Below are 22,836 nucleotides of genomic sequence, written 5' to 3' on the forward strand. Positions count from 1 at the left end.
TCTCGGCAAGCTGCACATTACAACACTCTAAACCAGCAGCTTGTACACTGGGCGAAATACTGTGATCAGATATTAGAGTAATTGTGTTTATTTGAAATGAAGTGAACTACTTTTCAGTCTATGTTGACATTTGCGAATTTTAGCCTGGAAGTGTGCTCGATTCATTTTTCTTGAGAGAAAGGTTGCCTGTTACTTGAATTACTTTACTCTTATCTGGCGTTGTCTCAGTTTAGCTGCAGTGTTGCTAGAATATTTGTGTACACTTTGGTACTTGAGAGGGGTACAATTTATGAGTGACAGTAGCATTGAATATTTGCATTCTTAACTTAAAAAAAAAAAAAAACATAACAGATGTGGAAGAGTTATAAGAGTTTTATTGCAAAGCAGATTGCTGGGCTGGCTCAGGACAGCATCTCCACGAGCCTTCTGTTGTTGTTCCCCCTGGCGAAATGTAGGGCTGTGCGCCCATTAACAGTTCTGCTCCCTCTCTCAGCCCCTGCTGCGAGCAGCAAAGCCGCCACATCTGTGTGGTCCCTCGATGCCGCCCAGAGAAGTGGTGTCCGCCCAGTGAGATCTGTGGCGTTGGGGTCGGCGGAGGCCTCTAGCAGCATCTGCACAACAAGCGTGTGGCCGTTCTCTGCAGCAAAGTGCATAGGTGTGCGCTGGTCCTCGTCCCTGGCGTCCACCACTGCACCGGCGTCCAGAAGGCACCTCGCCACCTCCACATGTCCCTCCTGTGCGGCACAGTGCAGGGGGGTTCCCTCCCACCCGCACCCGCCCTCTCTTGCCTCGACGTTGGCACCCGCGGCGAGCAGCACCCTCACCTCCTCCACCGCCCCTCCATCAGCTGCCCTGAACAGCCTGTCATCTCTCTCCTCTGCAGAGATGCTCCTGCACAAAACACAGAAATTCCCACTCTCTGGAACAAGTACACAACATACACATAATGAAGAAAACTACCACACCAGAAAACAGTTCTGTTCTGGATATACATATTTACTATATCCCCTTCTACAATACAAAACAGTGTGCAAAGCTGTGTGTGTTAAGGTACAGCAGATCTGTTCTATACCTCTTATAAAAAATCTTCATCGTCCACTCAAAATTGCTTCATACAACCTCTGAAGGAATTACGTTCTCACAATTTGCCACACTGATTCCTGTAAGTCACCTCTGATCTCAGGATGCTATGTCCAAACAGTCGCTCACCTCCACAACACAAGCTTCTTCCAGCTAACACTGGTTCTCTGTCTGCAGCTTGGAAGTCACTCACAAGAGGAATCATATTTCCAGGTTTTCAAAGGGGTACCTTCCGAATACGCAGCCAAAAAATTTCCATCTGGTTATTGGCTCATTTCTTGATACAGCCTCACCAAATACTGGAAGTTTATGACATAAAGATGGCGATTTGGTCAAATCATTTCTCTCTCTCTCTCTCTCTCTCTCTCTCTCTCTCTCTCTCTCTCTCTCTCTCTGTGTGTGTGTGTGTGTGTGTGTGTGTTTGTGTGTGTACTATTATCCTCAAACTTAAACGAATGACCTGAATTGTGTTTCACCTGGTTTGCTTGCAACCCACATAACTGAACTGTCTTGCAGGGTGTCTGCACTCTTTTTGGTACAGTCATTTGACTACACAAAATGGTCACTGCAAGAGGCCACAAGAGACAACTGCTCTGTATGGCTGTCAGTCTAAATGCAAAGTAATACCATGATAATGCAAATATCAGAAAACTCTATTTGACATCATACAGCCATTACACATGTAAATGCATATATATTACGATAAGCGACATTTGCAAAAGCAACAGTCACCTCGTAATTATACCAATAAAATATTTTTACTGCTCAAGGGTCTGGAATACAATCTGGCAGCTATTGTTCCTCTAAGTAAAAACGAAATATCTTAAATATGGTTTCAGTCACAAGTAACAAAGAATGAGCATGTTTAAACTTTAAGTGACATGATATAAACTTTTGTGGTGACCAGAGATTCGAACCTAGTACGTAACTGGCTGGTTAACTAAGCACAATCAAACATTGTCAATATTTTGTTGTTTCATAGTGGAGCTTATGCTGAGATGTGTCAATGTTTGTTGTCCCAATTTGAACTTGAGTATGAGAAGACTGTTCTTTATAATGTCTTTCCTGAGTGAGTTTACACACAGAGGCGCAAAAGGAAGATGATTGGGCTGTTTGTACTTAGCTACAGAACAAAATGGACCCAGTGTGGCAGAATACCACAGCAAAACATAGGAAGATTAGAATGTGCATTCTGAATCATTGGATGTGTTGGCTGCGCTACCAAGGAGTGAAATGATTGCTTATATGTCAGGGTGACTACCAAATTTGAATTTTCCCAGCTTATCCAGGTTAAGGCGGATTAGTGTCGAGGTCCATTGCGATGGCCAGCCTGTGGATGGTTTTTAAGGTGGTTTTTCATCTGCCTCGGCAAATGCGGGCTGCTTCCCCTTATTCCACCTCAGTTATCCCCTTATTCCACCTCAGTTACACTATGTAGGCGACTGCTGCGCAAATACTGTCTCCACTTACGCATTAATAATTGTTATATTCATTCACAGTTGTAAATATTTTGTACCAAAACAACAATTTTACAGTAATAATTATTCATTTGTTGTTGTTGTTGTTGTGGTCTTCAGTCCTGAGACTGGTTTGATGCAGCTCTCCATGCTACTATATCCTGTGCAAGCTTCTTCATCTCCCAGTACCTACTGCAACCTACATCCTTCTGAATCTGCTTGGTGCATTCATCTCTTGGTCTCCCTTTACGATTTTTACCTTCCACGCTGCCCTCCAATACTAAATTGGTGATCCCTTGACACTTAAATCTATACTCGATGTTAAGAAATTTCTCTTCTTCAGAAACGCTTTCCTTGCCGTTGCCAGTCTACATTTTCTATCCTCTCTACTTCGACCATCATCAGTTATTTTGCTCCCCAAATAGCAAAACTCCTTTACTACTTTAAGTGTCTCATTTCATAATCTAATTCCCTCAGCATCACCCGACTTAATTCGACTACCTTCCCTTATTCTCGTTTTGCTTTTGTTGGTGTACATCTTATATCCTCATTTCAAGACACTGTCCATTCTGTTCAACTGCTCTTCTAAGTTCTTTGCTGTCTCTGACAGAATTACAATGTCATCGGCGAACCTCAAAGTTTTTATTTCTTCTCCATGAATAATAATACCTACTCCGAATTTTTCTTCTACAGCTTGCTCAATATACAGATTGAATAACATCAGTGAGAGGCTACAACCATGTATCACTCCCTTCACAACCACTGCTTCCGTTTCATGTCCCTCGACTCTTATAACTGCCATCTGGTTTCTGTACAAATTGTAAATAGCCTTTCCCTCCCTGTATTTTACCCCTGTCACCTTTAGAATTTGAAAGATACTATTCCAATCAACATTGTCAAAAGCTTTCTCTAAGTCTACAAATGCTAGAAATGTAGGTTTGCTTTTCTTTAATCTTCCTTCTAAGATAAGTCGTAAGGTCAGTATTGCCTCATGTGTTCCAGTATTTCTATGGAATCCAAAGTGATCTTCCCCGAGGTCGGCTTCTACTAGTTTTTCCATTCGTCTGTAAAGAATTCGTGTTAGTATTTTGCAGCTGTGGCTTATTAAACTGATAGTTCGGTAATTTTCACATCTGTCAGGACCTGCTTTCTTTGGGATTGGAATTATTATATTCTTCTTGAAGTCTGAGGGTATTTCGCCTGTTTCATACATCTTGCTCACCAGATGGTGGAGTTTTGTCAGGACTGGCTCTCCCAAGGCCGCCAGTAGTTCCAATGGAATGTTGTCTACTCCAGGGGCCTTGTTTCGACTCAGGTCTTTCAGTGCTCTGTCAAACTTTTCACGCAGTATCGTATCTCCCATTTTGTCTTCATCTACATCCTCTTTCTTTTCCATAATATTGTCCTCAAGTACATCACCCTTGTATAGACCCTCTATATACTCCTTCCACCTTTCTGCCTTCCCTTCTTTGCTTGGAACTGGGTTTCCATCTGAGCTCTTGATGTTGATACAAGTGGTTCTCTTATCCCCAAAGGTCTCTTTAATTTTCCTGTAGGCAGTATCTATCTTAGCCCTAGTGAGATAAGCCTCTACATCCTTACATTTGTCCTCTAGCCATCCCTGCTTAGCCATTTTGCACTTCCTATCGATCTCATTTTTGAGACGTCTGTATTCCTTTTTGCCTGCTTCATTTACTGCATTTATATATTTTCTCCTTTCATCAATTAAATTCAGTATTTCTTCTGTTACCCAAGGATTTCTACTAGCCCTCGTCTTTTTACCTTCGTTATCCTCTGCTGCGTTCACTACTTCATCCCTCAAAGCTACTCATTCTTCTTCTACTGTATTTCTTTCCCCCATTCCTGTCAATTGTTCCCTTATGCTCTCCCTGAAACTCTGTACAACCTCTGGTTCTTTCAGTTTATCCAGGTCCAATCTCCTTAAATTCCCACCACTTACGCAAACACTGGTGTAACACCAGTCAGGAATGAGACATTCCTGGGGGGGTCCATTGGGGGCTGAACCGTACAGTAATCCTAGGTTTGGTGTGGGGCAGTGGTGGGGTGAGTGGACTGCTGTGCCGTGTTGTGGGGTTGTGAGTCACTGAGGTTTATGGCGGGGACAGAGCCTCTGTTGTTTCAAGGTCCCCAGTTCAATAGATACTTACATACATTTGTACGTACATACATACTCTGCTGGACATGACAAGTAATAGCTTTAAAATATGTCATACACATAGCCTACAGTATAACTGAATAAGCCGAGTTTGAACAGTTGCAGGGTACTGCACTTTGTAATTTGTATGGTATTTGAATTGCATTCATTTATAGAACACTGTCCATTTAAACTACACTTCTTATGATCATGCGGTGGTTTGAACAGTCAGGTGACAGAAGCAATAAAGGGCAGACACACTGAAACACAATCACTTCTCATGAATTAGTGCATCTAGAATGTTGCATTTCATCCAAAGAATAGTTTTAATTTTCATGTAGAACTTTCTCATTTAAGTTGTTCGTGGCAATGAGAATGTGAAATTAGTTTCTTTAACAAAAAATGTCTTTGTATGATTCCGTAACCAATACTTCACAACAAATCATATGTTACAATACTGTTTCTCTTTGAAGTGACATATCAGTGCAAGGGCTATTTTTGAGGAAACGGTGTGGCGAGACATCAATTATTGCATGAGATATAGCAGTTTGAATATTCATCAAAAAGTCTCACCCGTCCAAGTCTGTCAAGATAAAGATCAAGTGTTGTCTGATGCATACAACACACACCCTGCATATTCCTGTTTCTATGCATAACTACCCTTATGTGACATCTGAGTGACTGGCCATACTATAAGATACTTACTAAGGTAAAATCACACACACACACACACACACACACACACACACACACACACACTACATTTCATATGTTATACTGTACTTGCAGGAAATTAACAGCTATGTTTTCTGTTTCAGTTTCTCATTTATATTTTTCACAATAATTTTTTTAAAATCTGTACAGCCAAACAAAATTCTAGCACCATATCAATGAATTTTAATGGCTCAGAGTGCGCTAAAGTATGCAGGCTTTATACTGGTCTGATTTTATATTCTTATCTTTTTTTATCAGTTTTAATAGTATTTTATGAAATCACTTAACATATAAACGCATCTACCTGTCATGCTTTTGGCACTATAAGTTTCACAAAGAGAAGTATTCTAATTTATATTTTATTATGAACAATTTGATCAAAAACCAATGAAAAACATTTAAACAAAAACTAGTTTCTCAAATATTCATTTTTTGCCATAATTTTAGGTGGTTCAGCCAACATTGTTGTTTTCTTAGATTATAACATCTTAATTTTAGATTGCATCCTTTTTCTGACAAATTCTTGTTGTTCTTGTTTTTCAGTTTCACTTAGTTGTTTCTTTTTATTGTCTTTATTGCAACAAACCTGTATTCCATAAAGACAAAATTAAACTTTTGTTGATTTTGAAATTGTCAACAGCATGGATCGCAGCATAAATGTCTGTGAGCAACAAGACATTTTCTTTTTTATGATTCTCAACAATAAATTCAAAATTCAATGAAAAACCTCATTTCCAACATCATTTCCACACAAAAGTGTGATTCAGAGAAAATCTGCAAAGTTGTAACATGCTTTTTGTGAAAATTTAACGACATTCATTCAAAATTCGTCGAAACAAATTTCACTTCTTTGAACTATCATTTCATTTTGAGTAAGATGATTGCTACAAATATTGACAAACTCTTGTTTAACACAATCTGGTTTTACACTAGATAACGTTACACCAGAAACGAGAATTCGAAGGCACAATGCCTACCTTTTAACATCCATTTCTTGATTTAATGCTGCTAAAGGGTCCAAACATAAAATGGAAAGTAAGTTTATATTTCAGTGGTGATCTTCCAAGTAGCTCTTGTATCATGGCAATAACACATGAATGTATTTCTGCTTTAAGCCTCAAGATGTGAGTCAGGTCCTTAACTTTCTGTTGGGTATCTTGTGTGGTAAAATCCAATACAAAGCCTTGGTCAGTGATCAGATTGTTGTTATTCTTCTCGCCTATCTTCGTGAGGCCACCCTGTATGTGTAAGATTCCGTGTGATGTGATATGAAATGTTTGACGCATTTTTTTCTCAATATTCAGTTGTTTGGTAGTGAAGCTCATCCTGTGAAATGTCCATGTAAATGTTTCCTGTCCTGATCTGAAATCAAGTACAGGAAGGCAATTCTTTACAACATTTCTTGTGAGTTGATATTTGCAGTACACAGAGGCATCTATTACAGTGCCAAAGGAAGATGCTTTGCTCTGATTGTACTCAGCTGGGCAGAGAAAAATGGACACGCTATGTCAGAATAGCAGAGTGAAGCACAAAGTGTGGCGTGCGCATTCTGAATCATTGGCTGTGTTGGTAGCATTATGGAAGATTTGAAATGAGAGTTTATGTGTGTTTAGATTCCATGTCTTAATAAGTGACTGTGCAGTAAATATAAACTCATGAAAGATATGTTATAAAGAACAGCCTTCAAGCACACTATTTCAGATCAGGACAAGAAACATCTACACCCACATTTCACATCTCAGCGTAAGCTTGACTATGAAACAATAAAATATTTTGAAAAAACCACTTTAAACACGGCCTTGTGTGAACACAACAAATAAACATAAGAAATACGTCACCATCAGTAATATAGCCTCTCAACGTAACATTATTGAATTTGCACTATACTCATGCACTTGTTCATTTTTTCACAGCTTTCTGAGTGCTTTTTCTTTGGTCATTGATAAGTTTTGCCTGTGCTGTTTGCTTTTCTGATATTTAAAGTGCATGTTATTTGCAGTTTATGAAAAATCTTTGTGGATGGTCGTGTTTTCTAGTCAGTGTTACACTGTCTTTTTACCTGGATTGTTGCATGTTAGAGGTGATGCCAATGAAAGGAAAACAACTTTAAGTGAACAGTAAGAACATTATTCATAATGTTGATACTGTCAGGTGGTGTTAGAAAAGTGAATCACTTCTGGTGAATGAGCTGCATGTCTGCAGTACAATTTAAAAAAAATAAAATAAAAGAAATAGTTACAACAGCTAGTGATGAGTAGGACCATCCAAATAATTCCCTATGCTCTTTATGTTATTTGATTTACAGTTGGTGACTCTTAATATTATTCATAAGTATACTGCAGACCAAAAGCATAGTTACAAATATGTGAATAAAATTCTGACTAGGTTTCAGAACTTTTGATTGCCAATAACACAGTAGCAGACAGTTTCATTGTGTTTTCGAAAAGCGTGCTTCCCAAGTGCTAGTAAGTTCAGCAAATAATCTGAACAAACGTATCTCCCTAGCCCTACGTCTTAACGAGGAACTGGCAACACTGTACAGTATGTTTGGGAACTATGTGATCTTTGATTTACTTCCTAGTGTATATGATTCATAATTGTCCTGATATATTCACTGGATATTTCAACATTCTCACTTAAGGTTTAACAATGGGGTGTCAAATTGTAATGTGGCTGCTTTGTGCAAGGAACACTGCATTAGCTGTAGGTCCTAATCATGCTACAAGTCTAAACATTTTTTCGGCTTTTTACCTCTACTCTTAATGAGTTATATAAGTCCAGATCAAAAGCAACTACGGAAATCTTAACTTCACTGTTTTACATCTCATCGCATTGTCAATTTAGTACCCCATTGATCTAAAGGTGAAAAATTTAAGAAATTGCAGTCCCTTTTAAAAAATTACATTTTTCCTTCTTACTTCAACAGATATGACAGTATTTTCTAATGCATAAGCCACTTGATTATGTACGGAATTGAATAATTTGTAAACTGTATTTCTTTCTCCATTTACTCTCAAAGCAAGGTTAATATATTTATGAGGTAATCTCAACATGCTTCTTGGGTAGGACACAGGAGTTCATGTAGACACAGACCAGATGGGGGCCAAAAGTGCATGATGTCTTGCTAATGCATGTTGTGTGTGGACTCGTGTTACAGATACTATTCATTTGATTAAATTAGGCTTCGGCCATAAGGGTATCCTGGTAAGCTGCAATTAATTTGTATTACAGCAGAGCAAATTTTTATAGAATTTCTAATGCAGTAACAAAAAGATGTAAGATAGAAACTAATCATCAACAATATCTATATTCTCCATGCCCCCATTAACTGAAACAGTCTGACAATGGGCATGCAATTTGTCTGTTTCACACTTAGTTTGGAGATAAAGTTATCAAAAATCCGAGTCTGAAGTGCATTTTTGTCTACGAACAAACATTCTTGATGGTTGTTCAATAGGGGAAGAGAAATATTAATGCTAAAGGACACTAAATCTGAAGTAGTAGTGTGGTACGGATTACTTTCCAGCCAAACACTTGGACAGCTTCTTTTCTGAAATCAGCATAGTACGGATGATTGTTGTACCGTAGCAACATTAGCTGCCATTTTCCTGGCCCTCTTCATATATATTGACCTCTTCATTTAAAACAGATCACAAGTGCAATGGACATATCACCAGAATTCATTTCTTAACACTATATCCATAATGGAATGTTTTGTGGTTCAGACTGATGTTTGCTTCAGATACTTTCTATTAGGGTCAGTTAAAGTTTTCTGTTTACGAAGTTAATGCTCGGTGCTTCAAATCGCCATATGACCATTGTGATTTAGATTTTCTGTATTTCCTTAAATCGATTAAGGCAAATATTGGGATCCTTTTGTGAATGGGGTCGATATCCTTTCCCATCCTTTCCAATTGTAGCTTCTGCTTCATCTCTTATGAACTCACATGTGAAAGGTGTTTATTATTTTTAATCTTCCTGTCTTTCATCTTCACCCATCATTGTCCACTGACTGCACATATCCAACGGAGGTTAAGTGGTGGTGGTTCATCAGAATTACCAGTAAGATAAATATGTTAACAACATGCCTAACAAAATCCCCATCCTAATTTTTTTCATGTCAATTTGGCCATTTTCGATTATAAACCGATATTCTTCATATAAAAATCTGCATATGACGATACCATTACCCCCTTCTCTAAGCTATTGCACGAGAAAAAAAATGCCATTTAAAAAAGAGTGCACTTGATTATTAGCCTTTGTGTTTACTGCTGCCATATTTATAAGTTTACCATAAACACATACATCAGCACAGAATCACAAGTGGAAAACAACACTTTCAGCAGAAATTTCCACATCCTACTGTATTGCCAGTTCCTGCAGTAGGCTGCTATGTGATTTTATTCCCATGATTACAAAACAAAGTCAAAATCACACATTGGGTACCCAAAACAGCTAGTGAATAATGAATGTACAAAAAAAATAATGTTCAGAACAAGTTGTCATCAACCTCCAGGGAATCAGTTCTCCTTCAGTGTGCAGCATCTGTCTTTACGACACAAATATGAACAAATGCTCTTTGTAGGTTGGTGCTATGTTGGAATTATACTAACTACTTATGCCGAAGGTCTCAGTTCAACTCTCACAGCAGGCAATTATTTTTAACAAGCACAAACAGCACATATTCACCTCTAGCAATGTCATTTGAACAATGTAGAGTTCCACCATGGTTCCAAAGCAACATGAAACACAACATCCCTTCACTACCTATTGGAGCAAAGACATTATAGGTTGGGCCATGCAAGTTTGAAATGTTGCCACCAGTAACCTTTCTTACACAACTTTTTTTCTTAATGAGCCAATTGCCATGAAAGGTCACAGGGCATTTCTTTCTTATGGTATTTGCGCTTGAGATGTGGAAAATATGTGCTGTACTGATATTAGAACTCTGTGTTTAATGCCTCTCCATGCTTTGTCAACAATACAATGGGTATCTCTTTCTAATCCAAGACAGACAAAGAACTTTGTCATATCAAATGGCTCTGAGCACTATGGGACTTAACATCTGAGGTCATCAGTCCCCTAGAACTTAGAACTACATAAACCTAACTGACCCAAGGACATCACACACATCCATGCCTGAGGCAGGATTCAAATCTGCGACCGTAGCAGCCATGTGGTTCTGGACTGAAGCGCCTAGAACCGCTTGGCCACATTCGGCGAACATTGTCATATCATGTCAGGTACAAACATTTACTCTTATCTACTGGCGAAGATGAATTCAATAGTCAATGTCTCTTTGTATGTGGTCAACAATGATAACAGGAATGAGATTTTCAATCTGCAGAGGAGTGTGCATTAATATGAAATTTCTTGGCAGATTAAAACTGTGTGCCCAACTGAGACTCCAACTCGGGACCTTTGCCTTTTGCGGGCAAGTGCTCTACTATCTGAGCTACCAAAGCATGACTCACGCCCGGCACACAGGGAGGTCGATCTGACCTCTGACGTGATAACGGAAGAAATATGTAAGAAAAAAATATATATCCTTATTGTATTTGTCAATCTTTAAATGGCATTTGACAACATGAAACAGTGACAATGTACAAAATTTTAAAAATAGGTGTAAGACATATGGAACTGCAGGTAACATATAGTATGTACAATAATTAACAACAAATAGTGCTCTGGTTGAAGATGATTCAAGACAGGGATGCAGGTAGTTTCTACAAATGTTCAGACTAAACCCTGATGAATCACTGGTAAAACTGAAGAAACTTCCCAAAATATAATTAAAACTGAAGGTGAAAAGGATTTCATTGATAAAATTCATTGGTGACATTGGTTTGTCTACTGAAAGTGAGAAAGAATTACCGTAGTTGCTGCATGTAATCAACAGTCGATTGAGCATCAAATTATGATTTACGAAAAGAAGAAAGTATTGGGGCGTAGCAGGAATAACATTGGTGACAAATTTACCATCAAAAGTAAGAACCACAATGTAGTCAAATTGTACAGATTCTGTAACCCGTAAAGCTAATTTACACTGAGGGACAAAGCGAGTTTGCGATGTGGCACAGGAAAAAAAGACTTTCCTCACAAAACAAGGCTTCATTTGGGTAAGAAATATAGGAATGTATGATAGGAGCACAGTAGTGTATGAAAATGAATCATCTACTATGGGAAAAACAGGAAGAGTATCAGAGAATTCTAAATGGGGTAGTATAGAAGGATGTTGAAATTAGGTGAAGTCATAGAGAGAGAAACTGCGAGAGATCTCTGCAGAATAGCTGACAACAGCAGTATGTGGAAAACTCTGACAAGAAGAAGGGCACCATAATAGGGTATATGTGAAGGCAGCAGGGAATAATTGCCATGGTAATAGAGAAAGCTGTAGAGGGTTAAAAGTGTAGAGCAAGACAGAGATAGGAATACATATCATAAGTAACTGAGGACTTTGCATGCTCAGGGTACTCTATCTACTGTTCACACAGACCCATCATCTACCAAACGTGAAGTTTCCGATGTTTGATTACAGGGGCTGGCTATTACACCTAAGTATCGTGGTGCAACCTAGGTGGTCCACACGATGGTGAGCTGCCAACATTTCCTTCTGTTTTGATTCTTGATGACTGTATTTATTGTTACTAGCAGAAATTTTTTGGTCGACTGTTAAGTTTCTTTCTCCTCTCTCTCATTCCTAATGACCACCCCAAATGGTCTCACGAACATGTGTTTATCTGTCCCCCTACCAAACCATTCCAACACCCCACGAATGTTGATGTTTATCTCTTTACATGGAGAGTTACAAATTCAGTGAAGTCATTCCCTCTCCCTGTCACTAGATTTCCTCCATATGATGTCGGCTTACATGCCATAGTTATTGTTGTCATTGGTTTGCTGATTCTGATGAGAATAAATCACTATTTTCCCTACCAACCGATTCTTAAGTAATCTCTCTCTATCATTATACAACTTCCTCAGTCTCTTGATACTGCCCTATTGTTCTTTTGACAATATTCTCTGATTTTCGTTCCACTTCACTTTAGTTACCCTAAATAAATCTAAGCTGACCCTTACATTTCCTTTTTCAGTTTTCCATCTTCTTTACAACATAATAGTAGTTTGTGTGTGTTTGTGTACACGCAGCACATGTATAGTGAGAGAACTTACCGCATCTGAGAGACAGTGGCTTCATCAAGTGGAGGATATGTGGGCAGCACAGCCGTGGCAGGAGACTGGCAAGGTGCACCAGCAGCAGTAGTGGTGGTGGTGGTGGGCCTCAGCGATGTAGCAGCTGGTACACTGTGCACACACAGAGAGGGGAATAGTGTCAGCAAGTGCGTCCACGGGGGGACCTGGGGGCAGCTCACTGCATCCAGCATTGCTGAGTGACTGTCCAAACACATACAACATGTGAAACAAACAGTGACAATGAGAGTAGCAGTCCTGACTTAACAGTGAGCTAACCACCTGAGTTACCTCTCACCAGGTGCGCTTGTAAACTCAAATTTATTGCATTAAATGACATTTCAAAAACCAAGTTTCAACATGAAATTATGAGAGTAAAACTTTACTAGACTGGCATCCAGGACTCCAATCTAACAACTATGTCTCTGTTAACTACGTACTAAAGATCTTAAATATCATTTCAACAATGGGTAAACAAGAGTGCTTGTGTTTGCATGTTGAAATGATGGTAAAGTCTGGTGTTGGATGGGGATTCGAACCCAGAAAATATTAGGATTGTTAATTATGCACAATAATGTGTTAGGTACCCAAATATTTTTGTTGTGACTGGAAATAATGCAATGAAAAGTTCTGTGCTGAGTGGGAGTTAAACCCTGCTCATAACATCGTTATTGACTGCACACAAAGAGAAGTTTACTATCGAAATCTTTTTCACCAGTTGCTAGGAGTGGCATGTTTGAAACTGAAATGATGCCTTGAAAAGTTTTGTATGTGGAAGTCTAAACCAACACCAACTGCCATTGTTAACAAGATAGACCCAATAAAAAATCATAATTATTCTTCTTTTTTATTTTATGTGCACATTACAGCTTGACATGACATGAAAATTATTGCATCCGACCACTATTACAACAGATGCCAATGGCTATGGACACGCCCCTGAGAAGCATTTCTTAGCAAAAAACATCATTCCAGCAGGTACATAATGTTACATTCTGAGCACACACATTGGCCTTTGCTTGGATGTTTTTTTGTCAGGGACGAACATTTTCTTTCTATGAAATTATGACCCAGTGGTTCAAATCTCCACATCACCATCCTGATTTATTTTCCATCACTTCCTTAAATCATTTAACACAAATTCTGAGAAATTTCCTTTGACAGGGCACTACTGATTTCCTTCCCCACATTTGGCAATATGTAGCTTCTGCTTGTCTCTAAAGATCTTGCAGTCAATGGCACATTTGACCCTACATTACTTCTTTCTGCCTTCCTCAACACAGTCCATAACCCATCAAATGCAAGTGTCTCACAAAGGCTTAAATTATCAGACTGCATCACATTTGCCAGTAACTGATTGGACCATACTGGTGTGCCCATCACAACAAAACATTGCTACTCAATATGAGTAAACTATTTTCTGACATGATTTCTTCAATGCTCTCACCACATACAGGGCACAGACATTTCATGCACCACTTTCTGATGCTTACACAGTAATCCTCACTACTTTCAGATGTACAACATCCGGTAAGTCACTGAAAGAACAATTTAGAATCTCAAATAAAAATTGACAAATGATAAATCTGAATTATCTTATGTATGTATCTACTTGTTTAAACTAATTTTGCTCTGCTAGGTTATAAACATCAATGTAGTATGCTACATGAGAAAAAAATTATGCATTTTCTAATGCAATTGCATGGTACTTTTATTAGGACTCCTTCCACACTACTGGCTTTGGTAAAATTTTCCGCATGGAATTTATCCAAAGTGATCATCTGTGCTACTAAAGTTACATTTGCTTAAGGCTACCCTCGTCTTTGCCACGATCAGTGGTGTTAATAGTAACAGAAGAAATAATAATAATAATGAATGACCTCTTCAAGAAACTGCACTGAAGCACCAAATAAACTGGTATAACAGTGATATATAAATACAGAGATATGTAACCAGGCAGAATGTGGCAACACCTACATATAACAAGTGTCTGGTGCAGTTGTTAGATAAGCTACTGCTGCTACAATGGCACGTTATCAAGATTTAATAGAGTTTGAAAATGGTGTTACAGCCAGCACATAAGTGATGAGACACAGCATCTTCGAGATAACGGTGAAGTGGGGGTTTTCCTGTATGACCCTTTTGTGAATGTACCATGAATATCAGGAATCTGATAAAACTTCACATCTCTGACATCGCTGCAGCCAGAAACAGATCCTGCAAGAATGGGACCAACAACGACAGAAGAGAATTGTTCAGTGTGATTAGAGGGCAATCCTCCCACAAATTGCTGCAGATTTCAATGCTGGGCTATCAAGTGTCAGCGTGTGAAGCTTCAACAAAACCTCATCGATATGGGCTTTTGGGGCTAGAAGACCACTCATGTATCCTTGATGACTGCACGGCAAAAAGCTTCACACCTCGTCTGGGCCCATAAACAACAAAACTGGATGTAATTGCATAGGCTTTCACGGCCAGAGTCAGTTGACATAAAAGTTTTCTAGGTATGGTACCACATAACGTATGAAACTACCGCTGCTGGGCAAAAACCAACATTTTGGCCATGGTTGCAGCAGTCTTCTTCTGGGTCTGCTGGTAGAAGAAGGCCACTGCAACTGTGGCCGAAACGTTGGTTTGTGTCCAGCAGCAGTAGTTTTATACATTATGACATGGTACCAGACCCAGAAAACGTCTATGTTGAATGACATTGGACTGTTGATGACTGGAAATACGTTGCCTGGTTGGAAGGGTCATTTCAAATTGTATTGAGTGGATGAACGTGTACAGGTATGGAGACAACCTCATGAATTCATGGACCCTGCATGTCAGCAGGGGATTGTTCAAGCTGGTGGAGGTTCTGTAACGATGTAGGACACATGCAGTTGGAGTTATATGGAATTCCTGATACATCTATATATGACTGACAGGTAAATAAAATAGAAAGAAACTTCCACATGGGAAAAATATATTAAAAACAAAGATTCCAAGACTTACCAAGCGGGAAAGCGCCGGCAGACAGGCACATGAACAAAACACACAAACACACACACAGAATTACTAGCTTTCGCAACCGATGGTTGCTTCTTCAGGAAGGAGAGGGAAAGACGAAAGGATGTGGGTTTTAAGGGAGAGGGTAAGGAGTCATTCCAATCCCGGGAGCGGAAAGACTTCCCTTAGGGGAAAAAAAGGACAGGTGTACACTCGCACACACACACATATCCATCCGCACATACACAGACACAAGCAGACATCAAGTCTTTCCGCTCCCGGGATTGGAATGACTCCTTACCCTCTCCCTTAAAACCCACATCCTTTCGTCTTTCCCTCTCCTTCCTGAAGAAGCAACCATCGGTTGCGAAAGCTAGTAATTCTGTGTGTGTGTTTGTGTGTTTTGTTCATGTGCCTGTCTGCCGGCGCTTTCCCGCTTGGTAAGTCTTGGAATCTTTGTTTTTAATATATGACTGACAGGTAACATGTACATAAGCATCCTATGTGATCACCTGCATCAATTCATGTCCATTTTGCATTCCAATGGGCTTGGGCAATTCCAACAGGATAACGTGACAACCCACATGTCCAGAATTGCTACAGTGGTGCTCCAGGAACACTGTTCTGAGTTTAATCACTTTCACTGGCCACAAAACTCCCCAGACATTAACATTATTGGGCATATCTGGGATGCCTTGCCATATGTTGTTCAGAAGAGATCTCCACCCCCTCGTAATCTTATGGATTTATTGACAGTCCTGCAGGAATCATGGTGTCACTGCCCTCCACCACCACTACAGACATTACTCAATTCCATGCCACATCGATTTGCAACACTTCTGAATGCTTGCGGGGGCACTACACGATATTAGGCAGGTGTACCAGTTTGTCTCTTGTTGGATAAATAAAGCTTTTTTGCAACTTAATAACACTTGATGGTAAAAAATAAATTCCTCTTTAAACTACAATAAAAGAACACTTCATGAACAATAATGGACCCATTCTCAGAATAGAGTAGTGACTACCAATGACTGATGTCATTATAAGTCAAATGTATCTCTTCTTTTAGTAAATTAACAAATCTCTAGCACATAAATAAAGAACTAGAAAATAATTAACTCCTCTGACAATGACACACTATCTCAATTACAAATGTACATGAAATCATAGGTGAAAAGCAATTGCCATTTTTAACATTTCTGCACGCATTGTCAAAAATAACGATTGGCACAGGTTTTGACTCTCACACACAGAACTTTTTATCATAATCAATTCTACTTCTAGCTATTGGTGAAAGACTATTTGATAGTCAACATCTATTCATATGTAATAAATAGCAATCATATGCACATAGTTAAGAGTCCCAGTCAGCACAGAGCTTTTCATTCCATGATTCCTAGATGAGACACTAACATATCTCACTAATGTTGAAATAAACTGACATTGTATAACTGTTCATGGCCTGAAAATGATGGTGTACAGTGGGTTTCAAACATGGTAGTGGGAAATTTTGTTGTCAAGTTATTTCAGTTTGATTGTCCCTCTACTGGTGAAATGTTTCGTTATGTAACATTTTATTGAGCTTCACTAACAACCCTACTAGGTGCTGGAGTTGAATACCTGCCCAAAACAAAACTTTACACCACATCACATTAAGTTTAAACATGCACACACATCGTTACTTGTGGTTAAAATGATAGTTAAGATATATTGTGGTTAGTTAGCAGAAACAGTAATGGTAGGATTGGAGTCCTGGGTCCCGGGCCAAAACTACAGTAAGTTATTTAAATTTGAATCTTGCTTTTCGAAATATCATTGTAATAAATTAGAGTTCACAAGCACTGAGCACTGTTATCTCCAGTAATGAGATTTTTGGTATTTACATTATTGTGGTATTGGTTTTTACCTTGACTGATAGTCACAGAGAACAGTTCTCTCTATTGGTTTCTTGTAGTAATAATTTTGTATATGAGACAACTGTAGTGGAAATAGCAGACAAATTTCAAGACAGTTACACTATGTGGTTGCATACAAATCAGGCAGAACACAATTTAGGTAATTTGGCTACTTTTGAGCATGTCAGTTCACCACATAATCAACAAATGCCTTTGAATTGGACAGGCACTCATCTGGCTGTAAAAAAAAGAAAAAAGTATTAACATGACACTATGATCAGATGGTGTTCAAAGTATGTATTAAAGAGTGGGCTTTGAAAGCTACAGATAATGGAAAGGTCAACAGCGAGTTTTGAACTGAGCTGGAGAAGGCATTCAGAGCAGTGAACAGGGGAGCAAGATGAAAATCATGATTTAATGACAGAAAGAGGTGATGGTACTGCAGAATTTATTTGGTATGAAAAATCACATATAAATCAAAATTTCATACAATAACTATAGTTGACAGAAATTTAAGAATTTTTCAAATGAGCATTCTCACTTTGTAAGCATCTATGGGACCATGACATGGGTGGTTAAAGTAAGCTGTGATATCTTCCTGTCTGGAGAAGACACGGTCTTGACTGACTGACTGACTGACTATTGTAAATTCCATAAGAAATCGATGTTAAGAAAGTCGGGCATGGACACAAGGTGAGGAAAATTAATCATGGAGTCACGAGAAGCCCTCTCCAGAAAATGCAAAAGAACTGTGCCAACCAATGCAGTAAAACTATATGCTGCTTAATGCAATATTTCTTATTGTAATTATTAAAATTCTAGGCATCTGTGGCATATAAAATGTGTGATGTTAAGTGTCATTATGAGGAAGAGAGAGGGGGAAGGGGGTGTCTGACGACTGAAGACCGTGGCAGCTCCAGAACCAAACAGTGTGTACGTACCTGCAGCAACTAATATCCAGTGGTCTAAAGTATGAGACAGTGAAGAAGGTGAAGGTCAGGAATTGCAACAAGAATCTTATGTATGTCACCAAGAGAATTTGTGAAATGTACACAGAGATTGCAATTACTATTTTTTTTTTTTTTTCAAATGTAAGAACTAGCGTTGTTTCCCACAGCAATGGAGTAATACAGAGAAATATTTAGGTGTGATGTGCTTTTCTTTCTTTTTTTTCCAGGAACATACATAGCAATTGTAATAAGTTAGTTGATTCAGAGTTAAATTTTCTTGTTACTCTTTACTGAATAAAACAGAGACACACTGAATGATTTCCAATACATGCTATGAGTTCATCACAATTGCTTGAAGGAGTGCAAGGAGTGTCATCTTATGCACAAGGTTTGCAGTATAACAAGTAGCACATAATGTACTGCATAAATATTAAAAATCTAGCTGAGAAACAAAGACAATTTATCAGTGTCAATTGCTACTAGACTTTTAGGTGCATACATAACTGTAATGTGGTGCAGAAAAAAATGTTCGTATTACCAGAGATGGATTTGCAACAGCAATAAATGAGATAGATGATGTCATAAGGAGTGACACAGTAGAATGAAATTCTGTGGTATTCACTGAGTGAATAGCACAGAGCACCGAGCGAGGTGGCGCAGTGGTTAGCACACTGGACTTGCATTTGGGAGGACGACGGTTCAATCCCGCGTCCGGCGATCCCGATTTAGGTTTTCCGTGGTTTCCCTAAATCGGTCCAGGCAAATGCCGGGATGGTTCCTTGAAAGGGCACAGCCGACTTCCTTCCCCGTCCTTCCCTACTCCGATGAGACCGATGACCTCGCTGTCTGGTCTTCCCCAAACAACCCAACCCAACCCACAGAGCATAGTGCAATTGAGATAGGCAGATGGAGGTTTGATGCCCGTTCATTGAGGACTCAGTGAAGCATGTTATTCTGTGTGTCACACAGGGGAATGTGTGAGCTTTATGTAATGGCTGAAAAGAGAGTGGAACAAACTGAGATGGGAAATTTCAGAATTTTGTGGAACAGGCTGGAACAGCCAATAGGACTGGTTTGTGGTCCCATGAGGTGGTCGCATGCTGCATGCGGTGTGAGCAGTGACATATTTGAGTGCAGGTGCTTACTTTACCTGGTTTCTGCCCATCTTCCATACAAGCCCTGGCAGGGAGACATGTTATTCTTTCGTATAATGTGCCTTTAATGTAATCCATAATCTTCCATGTACTGTTTGGATTTGGAGAGAACAAAGAATTATTTTGAGAAAGTTACAGACACACGGCATGCACGTAGCAAAAAGTGAAAGACACGTATGCCGAGACAAAGCTGTAATACTGATGTGTGAATAGTGATTACTGTGCTGAGCAAGACAACTTTGTGTCCACAGCAGAATGGTTCATACTGTAGTCACACAGTGAGTGGTTTTTTTTATTCATTTTATGCCACAACCCAAAGAACAACTTTTGTACGCATGTAGTTTAAGAAAGTTAACCTCTACAAATTGACTCTTTGATGGTTTTTGTTAGCTATTTATCTGGTAATGGACTGGGTCCAGTTTAGAGATTCAGTGAGAGCCTGTTATAACAAGGATACAATAGCATCATGAGCTATCAGGAAATGGTTGTCTACGATAGTGTATTTTACCGTAGAGACACATCTGAGGGAACTCAGTAGCAAAAATTGTAGGCTTGGAAATACACACACACATGTAGAAATGAGAAATAAGTGAGGTGTCTCATGCTTACCTGGTTTGTGGTGGTGGATCATTAAGCAATTGACAGACTTGAATCAAGTCTTTAGGCTGATTGAGCATCGCATCTGCCCACCCCTGAGTGGCCATCACCTCGAACGGACAGGTCTTAATGAACGCCAGTGTAGCGTGCCTGAGGTCACTGCAGGAGTGGCGGACTGCGAGGACAGCTGCGGCCGCCGCGGTCTCGACAGTCAGCTGAGCGGCCACCTGCCGCTCGCACTCTGCCTTCAGCCTCGACACGCCGTACTTGTCTGCTGCAACCAGCAGGTGCTGGGCCATGCCGGGCAGCTGGGGGACCTGCAGGGTGTACAGGTACGAGACCAACTCGCGCAGCACTGCCCCCCCTACGTCCTCAATGTTCACCTTACCGCTGCTGGCCTCCAGCGTGTCATGCCTGAACATAGCAGCGAACATGGGGCTCCTGTCTGCCAGGACTGCTCTGTGCACCACCAGCCGCGTGTCGCCGGCCACCAAGATCACCATGGCGCAGTCCCCGGCGTCCAGAAGGGCACCGATGCCCACAGCCGTTGTCTCCTTAGTGCCCTTAACTGCTTCCATTGTGGACGATTCTGAAACACGACATCAGTGTGTAGCCCACTGTCTTTACAGTCACCCTCAGAAGTTCTATGAGCTACAAGCAGATCAATCTCCAGCAACGGTTGATAAATGTGACTCATCACCAATCAGTTCCAATACCATACTATTTTTGCTGTGTCCAACTGATGCCATTAGTGAATAGCTGCAGATATTTAATAATACCATTTTAAAGAGCTACCTTTTTATTTCTGCACATTTCGTTTGCACAACAAGCCTCAGAAAAAATGAAGATTTGATTTCGATAGTCTTCCTACACTGCAACCATACTTGACCTGGAAATCTTTTGAAATGTACATCTGCCATGATATTAACAAGGTCATTAGGACCTATAGCAGTACTTTATTGAAAGAGTTGTTCTATTTACTCCTCCAGTTTTTTAGAGAAACAACAATATTTTCTGACTGGAATTTGTATTATTCTACTCCTAGCCAGTGGCCATACTTGTAGCCATGCAGAAGTTGCTTCACACAGGGAATCAAACATCTACTAAGCCTGGGTCATATTTCTGGGAAACATTACCTATTCAGCCATTAACTAATTCTCAAATAGCCCGATATGGCAACATTAAGGAACCACGCGCAGCACAATACGTCACAGCCAGTCACAGAGAATATCCTTTCCCTTCAACTAGGATATACAGAGTGTTACAAAAAGGTACAGCCAAACTTTCAGGAAACATTCCTCACACACAAATAAAGAAAAGATGTGTCCAGAAATGCTTAATTTCCATGTTAGAGCTCATTTTATTACTTCTCTTCAAATCACATTAATCATGGAAAGTAAGCTATTCCGGACACATGTCCATTAACATATTTTCTTTCTTTGTGTGTGAGGAATGTTTCCTGAAAGTTGGGGCATACCTTTTTATAACACCCTGTATACTATTGTTTTGTAAGTGATGTCACGGCACAACAGCATTGGTGCTCTCAATAGTACATAGAGCTCGCTGATGTAATTTCTGAGGTTATCTAATTCTCACTCCTCCTAAATACTGAGTGTGTAGAAGGCCTGTTTAAGATGCCCAGATTGGTACTTGGAAGGAGACAGCAAATCACAATTCATTTACTGAATTTAGTGTTCTTCATAAGAAGCAGTTGTTGGTGAATCCATTTTAAAACATATTCACAAGAGCTCTGAATAAGTTGGGAATTACGAAAGCCCCAAGTACAGACCATATGTCTGCAGAACATCTTGATGAGGGAGCAATCAAAATGGAAATCTGGATACAAGCTATTATGTGTTACAGAAATAAACAAGAAACACTATGCACAGATCTTGAGAAAAATTTTAATTTCCATCCCTACAGGAACACTGTCTTTAAAAGGGAAAAAACTACTGGACAATTAAGCTATTTGTCTATCCACCAGAAATAGTAACTTCATTTCCTAAAAACAGTGAAGCCACATTCTCAAAAACTTACTTTGGCTTAAAAAAGACAAAACGAGAAATTTTCAGGATTGGCAGTGTTTACGTATACCACACACATGACTGTACTATCGAGCCAAACGAGTTTGGCCACTGCATAATGGACAACAGTGGGCTCTACACATGTGGATGGAGGTCGCCATTAATGGCCATGCGTTCAGTGCAGCCAAGAGTGTTCAGCCTTGACTCAAATGTCAATAGATTTGAAGTACTTGAGGGAGAAGATACTACCAATACTGGAAGGTTGATATCGGAGCCCCACAGAGAGAGCATTATGATCATCACTATGCAAGAGGTTATGGCGCTGTGAAACAAAGATTTTTTCAGTTAGATGAACAGCTACCAGCTCAACAGACAATGACAAGTACTTTATGTTACTACTTTCGCAAACTTGGTTACAGGAACATTGTAAATAAAAGAGTGTGAATACTACCAATGCAACTGTGTGTGTGTTTGTAGTTTAAAAAGTTTGACCTTGTAACCATCGCCTATAATTGCAGACAAAACAGAATCTGAGAAGGAATGTTAGCGTGCTTATCTGTTGTCACACAACGGCCATTTGGATACAGTAATAGAACCTGTCAGTGGAAAAAAGAAGCAGAGAAATACCACG

At 39.6% G+C, this 22,836-nt stretch overlaps 1 protein-coding gene across 1 annotated transcript in view; it reads right to left on the minus strand.

The window, feature by feature from the left end:
* Nucleotides 1–356: 356 nt before the first annotated feature.
* Nucleotides 357–22,836, minus strand: part of LOC126295191 (ankyrin repeat domain-containing protein 17-like) — a 50,618-nt gene continuing 28,138 nt past the window's right edge. Inside the window, exons 2-4 of the mRNA XM_049987495.1 lie at nt 20,194–20,770; nt 12,580–12,711; nt 357–891 (exon numbers count right to left, since the gene is read on the minus strand). Of these exons, the coding sequence (XP_049843452.1) occupies nt 402–891; nt 12,580–12,711; nt 20,194–20,759 (1,188 nt within the window). The 5' untranslated portion in view covers nt 20,760–20,770 and the 3' untranslated portion in view covers nt 357–401. The remainder of the gene's footprint in view (nt 892–12,579; nt 12,712–20,193; nt 20,771–22,836) is intronic.

The sequence above is a fragment of the Schistocerca gregaria genome, chromosome 11, assembly GCF_023897955.1.
Source record: "Schistocerca gregaria isolate iqSchGreg1 chromosome 11, iqSchGreg1.2, whole genome shotgun sequence".
NCBI lineage: Eukaryota > Metazoa > Arthropoda > Insecta > Orthoptera > Acrididae > Schistocerca > Schistocerca gregaria.